This window comes from Prionailurus bengalensis, chromosome A3 (assembly GCF_016509475.1).
Source record: "Prionailurus bengalensis isolate Pbe53 chromosome A3, Fcat_Pben_1.1_paternal_pri, whole genome shotgun sequence".
NCBI lineage: Eukaryota > Metazoa > Chordata > Mammalia > Carnivora > Felidae > Prionailurus > Prionailurus bengalensis.
In genome coordinates this window covers 5,595,226-5,601,679 of record NC_057354.1, presented here as the reverse complement: position 1 = coordinate 5,601,679, position 6,454 = coordinate 5,595,226, and the positions used below count along the sequence as shown (strand labels likewise).

The 6,454-nt window shown below is 55.7% G+C and overlaps 1 protein-coding gene across 1 annotated transcript; it reads left to right on the top strand.

The window, feature by feature from the left end:
• The first annotated feature begins 334 nt into the window (after nt 1–334).
• On the top strand, nt 335–5,284 carry PCK1 (phosphoenolpyruvate carboxykinase 1). The gene is made up of 10 exons (XM_043553610.1): nt 335–469; nt 647–905; nt 1,390–1,571; nt 1,715–1,918; nt 2,057–2,244; nt 2,586–2,748; nt 3,191–3,415; nt 3,510–3,641; nt 4,007–4,102; nt 4,247–5,284. The coding sequence occupies exons 2-10, from the start codon at nt 682–684 to the stop codon at nt 4,699–4,701; spliced, it is 1,869 nt and encodes a 622-aa protein (XP_043409545.1). The 5' UTR covers nt 335–469; nt 647–681; the 3' UTR covers nt 4,702–5,284.
• Nucleotides 5,285–6,454: the final 1,170 nt, after the last annotated feature.

The following is a 6,454-nucleotide window of genomic DNA, read 5'->3' as shown; positions in this document are numbered from 1 at the left end:
CGGAGCCCTGGGTGTCCGGGAGGAGTTCCCGCCAGGCCTGCAGGATCCCACCTGCCCGTCAGTGGAAGGACGGACTGTTTTACATCAGCAGAGCGAACTGGGTCAAAGTTTAGTCAATCACAAGTTGTGCAAGGACTTGTCGCGGCCGGTCTGCGACTCTAGGCCGCCCAGCACTCATTAACAGCTATCTGTTCAATGATTATCTCCCTTGGGGGTTGTGGTGGTAAGCCCGTCCAGAAGCACAATGGACTGGGGCCGCGATCCAAAGTCCTGCCCCTGACGTCAGAGACGAGCCTCCCCGGGTGTAGCCGAGGGGCGGGGCCCTCCTCCTCAATGGGATTTAAGGCCGGGAGGTCCGGCCTCCAAACAGCGAACGCGGCCTTCCCATTGGGAACGGTTGTCCACCGGCCGGAAGCACCTCGTGGGAAACCCTTGGATCTCTCATCGAGATCATCCGAGAAGGAGAAAGGTAGGTAGAGCTTTTTAATTTGCGTGTCTAAAGGTTACGGAGCCGACGCAGCGCAAACTCGTTTCCTTTTTCCCCGCAGCGCTTCGACTCTCTGGTGAGGTGCCACCAAAGAGACGGGCTGAGTTTCCCTGGGGGCCTCTGTTAAGTTGTTCAAGGGGCCTATGTTTTCTATTTCAGGGAAGCGTCGTGGCCCTTAGCGCAGCCCTGCAGAAATGCCTCCTCAGCTCCCCAGCAGCCTCAATTTCTCGGCCAAGGTCGTCCAGGGCACCCTAGACAGCCTGCCCCAGGCGGTGAGAGCATTCGTGGAGAGTAGCGCCAAGCTGTGCCAGCCCGACCATATCCACATCTGTGACGGCTCCGACGGCGAGAACCGGAAGCTGCTGGACCAGATGGAGGCCCAGGGGGTGATCAAGAGGCTGCGGAAATACCACAACTGGTAAGCCGGCCCCCAGCCCCGCCGTTCCCACCGTCCCCGCCAGCAGAGGCGGACCCGAGACCCAGCGGGGGCCGGGGTGGGCCGTCGACTCTTGAAAAACTTAGTGAAATGGCCCGAACCATAGAGACTGCAGTTTAATGACATTCATAGAGCGGCTCAAGTCGGCCGTGAGATAGCATCATAGGGACACTCCCTGCGAACTCCATCCCTGACGAGGACGACAGCCAGACCCGCCCTCTCCTGAGAGACAAGCTCAGTCTAGTAACATCTCCTCGGCTGCGCCCCGGTTGGTGCGGTTGTCCACACGGGTGGGGCACCGTCCGTGCGCTGGGCACCTGTGAGGTGCGGGAAGGGCACGCTGCTGCACGGGACTGGTCCGTTCCCCCCTGACGCCTGGCGGAAGGGAATCCCGTGCGCAGAGGCAGCGGGGGAGGGCGACACTGCCCCCTTTGTTCCTAACCAATTTTTTCAAAATTTTTTGCAGCTGGCTGGCTCTCACTGACCCCAGGGATGTGGCCAGAATTGAAAGCAAGACGGTCATCATTACCCAAGAGCAAAGAGATACCGTGCCCATCCCCAAAACCGGCCCTAGCCAACTAGGTCGCTGGATGTCCGAGGAGGACTTCGAGAAAGCATTCAATGCCCGATTCCCAGGGTGCATGAAAGGTGAGGGAGACAGTTGCTTGACTGGGAAAAATCAAACAGAAGCAGAGGCCGGTAGGAAGGGCGATGTCGCCGTGTTGTCGTCTGTGATGCTGGGCTCATTTCTCACCCCTTCTCCCCACCCCCCCCCCCACCGGCCCCTCCAGGTCGCACCATGTACATCATCCCATTCAGCATGGGGCCGCTGGGCTCCCCTCTGTCGAAGATCGGGATCGAGCTGACAGACTCCCCCTACGTGGTGGCCAGCATGCGCATCATGACGAGGATGGGCACCCCGGTCCTGGAAGCGCTGGGCGACGGGGACTTCGTCAAGTGCCTCCATTCCGTGGGATGCCCTCTGCCTTTAAAAAGTAAGTGTACCCTTTCCGGGTCCGAAGTTGCGACGGCAAATGAGCCTCGCCTCGAGCCTTGGGCCTTTGCCCCGGGGACCCCCCCCCCCCCCGGGTGGGGAGGCAGCACGCTCACCCGGGCTGTGTCCTCCTGCGCAGAGCCCCTGGTGAACAACTGGCCTTGCAACCCAGAGATGACCCTCATCGCCCACCTGCCCGACCGCAGGGAAATCATCTCCTTCGGGAGTGGGTACGGCGGGAACTCGCTCCTCGGGAAGAAGTGCTTCGCCCTCAGGATAGCCAGCCGGCTGGCTAAGGAAGAGGGGTGGCTGGCAGAACACATGTTGGTAAGTTGCAGGAAGTCGTGCACCCGCACGGCGGGGACCTGGGGGCGGGGGCGCGTGCGGAGGTCCGAATGCCCACGCGTGTGCAGTTCCCATCAGGCAAGGCCAGTGTGCCCCGAGGACAGGTTTAGAAACCCCACCGAGGATTGTTAATGCCTCTTTTGAATCACTTCAAACCGGAGCTCCCTTAGACTTTCTTATTTAAAACGTTCGCTTTGACAGCTGAAGACATAGGTCTTGGGAACCTACCCTTTTGGGGCTTCTGGGCACTCTCCCAGACTGAACCACTGGCCACCGGGAGGGACCGGAGGAAGCAGACTAAGGAGGAATCTTGTCCCCAACAGATCCTGGGCATCACCAACCCCAAGGGCCAGAAGAAGTATTTCGCAGCAGCCTTTCCCAGTGCCTGTGGGAAGACCAACCTGGCCATGATGAACCCCAGCCTCCCAGGGTGGAAGATAGAGTGTGTGGGAGATGACATTGCCTGGATGAAATTTGACCAAGAAGGTGACTCTCTTAGACCTAACCGTTGACGATGATCGCACCTAGGTGAACTTTTGGCTTTCAAAGCGTGCCAGAGTCTCCACGGTATTGGGCTTTTTGAGTCTGTTCTTTCGGATCTTGCAAAGCCCTAGGGATATGTTTTCTGCGAGCATTCTTTAATTTAATATAGGATCTGGATTGAAATGGGGCCCCATATGCTGCTGCTTGTTTATACAATAAATGTGTTAAAACACTCTTGGTGGAAAACCGACGAGGAAGGAAGGGTTGTAAAGGTGTCAAAGTGGAAAATCATGCTCGGATGAGAAAAGAGGAATCTCTTCTAGGGAGGAAGAGGAAAAGAAAATATTTGAGAATTCAGTGCAAAGATTAGCCTGGTCAGAGCTAAGAATATCCGTTACGTTTTGTTTGGCATTCATGTCTACCTTTCTGGTTGACAACTTTCCAGGTAACCTAAGGGCTATCAACCCAGAAAATGGCTTTTTCGGGGTGGCTCCTGGAACCTCTGTGAAGACCAACCCCAACGCCATCAAGACCATCCAGAGGAACACCATCTTCACTAACGTGGGCGAGACCAGCGATGGGGGCTTTTATTGGGAAGGTATCGACGAGCCGCTGGCCCCGGGCATCAGGCTCACATCGTGGAAGAACAACGAATGGTCCCCCCAGGACGGTGAGCCCCCTCCTGGAGACCCCAGGGCCCCAGCCTCTAAGCACTACTGGTTTGGGCGAGATGCTAAGGGGTGCCTCCTCTGTTGCTGTTGCAGGGGAACCTTGTGCCCATCCCAACTCACGCTTCTGCACCCCTGCCAGCCAGTGTCCCATCATCGACCCTGCCTGGGAGTCTCCGGAGGGGGTGCCCATCGAGGGCATCATCTTCGGAGGCCGCCGGCCTGCCGGTGAGTCTCTCCTTCGTTCAGGCTGGGAGCATGGGTGTGTTGGCTTCCAGAAAGCGTCCATGGAACCTCTCCTTTCTCGTGACCTCGCCAGAGGGCACCAAAGATCCCCAGCTTCCAAAAATCCGGGATAATTGGCAAGGCTGGATCCTTGACGGGCTGTGGCTCTATCTAATTAAACTTCCAGCTGCGTGGCCTCGGTGGTGTAACTTTGACAGCGGTCTTGTGCGCGTTGGCTTTGGGAGGACAAAAGCAGCTCAAGGAGAAAGATACCGTTCCTCTGTGTCTTTCCATTTCGGGAGATGCCATCGCCAGCCCAGGGGTCTGTGTCAAAGCCTTTACGGGGTGTTCCTTTTCTCCTGCTACAGGGGTCCCTCTGGTCTACGAAGCTCTCACCTGGCAGCATGGAGTGTTTGTGGGGGCGGCGATGCGATCAGAGGCCACAGCAGCTGCGGAACACAAAGGTAAATCTGAGTGAACGACTCAAACCGCAGACCAGAGGGACTGGTGTGCTCCCTGTCTCCGCGTGCTGGTGCCAACGATAAATGGCGCCAGTATTGTCCCATAAGAGCATGATTTACCAGCGGGATCCCCCCCTCTGTTCATAGGCAAGGTCATCATGCACGACCCCTTTGCCATGCGGCCTTTCTTTGGCTACAACTTTGGCAAATACCTGGCCCACTGGCTCAGCATGGCCCAGCGCCCAGCAGCCAAGCTGCCCAAGATCTTCCACGTCAACTGGTTCCGGAAAGACGACGAAGGCAGATTTCTCTGGCCGGGCTTCGGGGAGAACTCCAGGGTGCTGGAATGGATGTTCAACCGGATCAACGGGGAAGCGGGTGCCAAGCTCACACCCATAGGCTACATCCCTGAGGAGGGTGCCCTGAACCTGAAAGGCCTGGGGGACGTCAACGTGAAGGAGCTCTTCGACATCCCCAAGGGGTTCTGGGAGAAGGAGGTGAAGGACATCCAGAAGTACCTGGAGGAGCAAGTTAACACCGACCTGCCCTACGAGATCGAGAGAGAGGTCCTTGCCCTGAAGCAAAGGATCAGCCAGATGTAATCAGACCCGAGAGCTTTCCTTTTAAGATCAGCCCCCTTTCCAATGCAACCGGGAGCAAGAGAGAGTGGGATTTTCTCAATGGACACCACCCATACCACTGCCATGACCACACCCATGGGCCGATTCAAAAGACACACTGTAATTTTTCAGATAAGACCACAAAGTACGGACTGGTAACTATGGGATTGGGAAGGGAAATCTCAGCAGGTCTCCAAAATTCACTATCCAGTGCATGTTGGTTCAACCCTAAGGACACCAGGCATTCAGTCTTTCCTGTTTTTATCTCTTTAGCTGTGTCAGTTAGCTGGAATGCACAGAGAAAACTACTTGAACTGTGTGTGTGTGTGTGTGTGTGTGTGTGTGTGTGTGTTTCTTGTTATCTGAGATGTATATAATACCTTTGGAAAAATCGCGGGCAAGATTACCTACTAGTTGTGGCTAGAAAGAAACGCTGCTTTATTATTAATATGCACGTTTAAATTATTTTTATATACCCCTGGTTACGTACCTTCACGCGATTTCAATGTTTGCCCCTAACACTTCTTGGAAAAATCACAAAATAAACTTTTATAGAAAACATGGATTCGTTCACTTGGTGTTTCTGATCTGAACGAGCAAGAAGCAAGGACTCTCTGATGAAACACGTTGGGGTCCGAATCCCCTCCAAAGGAGGTGGGGACATCAGGGTCATCCCTGGGGAGGGAGGGAGCTGGGGGCGGGGGGAGGGAGGGGACAGAAAGGAACCAGTTAGGAGAGATGAGCAAAGAAGATGTCACCCACAGGTGGCATAGTATCACGCTTGGGGCTTTCTGAATTAACCCCAGATAGTATCTAGAAGCCACTGACCGGTGGGTTTTAACACTGCAAACCTTGAAGTGAATGGTAGGCCTTGTGTAACTGAGTGGGAGAGTTTAAAACGTGCTTCCTGGCAAAACTTTGGGTCTGGGGGTTCAGCCTTCCCCGTTACATTGAGGCCAATTTCACGCACTTTTGTCGCTACACTCTTGTCGACCAACACTTTTCTCAACTGTCATCCACGAGGGAGGAGAGTAGAGAGAAAGCCGAGGGGAGCTCTGTGGCACAAGCATTAATTGAGCACCTTCTGTATACCGAGCAGCGTGCCCACAGCGGGCCACCCTGAGGAGAGCGGGTGGTGTGGTTTGGCCTCAAGCCCCTCCCCGCCCCCCCTCCCCCCCAGACTCGGGGTTGGCGGCATTTACTGGGGGGTCAGGAACAATGCAGACCCGAAGCTGGATTTGCACCTGCACAGCACACATGCGTTGTGCAGGCAAACACAGCACCCTGCACCTGCCGTCCCCCTCCCAGGGCGCAGCTGGTTAGAGTGACTTCACCCCTCTGAGCGTCCGTCAGAGCTGGGAGATCGCAACCAGAGTTGTCTTCCCCTTTAAAGAGCTGAGAGCTGGCCCGGCCCTCCCGACAAAGTGTCATGTTCCAATACCAAAGCCACTGATGGGGAAAAAAAAAACCACTTCATGGAATTAAGTGTCATCTGCTGTATTAATTTAAATCGGTGGCTTTCAAACTTGTTTTTTTCTTTTCGCTACAGACCCTTGCTTGACGCGTGCTCTGACTCAGACACCGAACGCCGGAGGGAGACAAAGCAAGGGAGCGTCCACCCCCGGGTTGGGGGTGGGGGGGGGAAGCTGGGACCCAGGTTCCCGGCTTCTGTTTCCCTGCCCGCCTGGTGGCCTCTGAGGCAGTTCCCTGGACCCCCGAGAGGGGCTGACAGGTA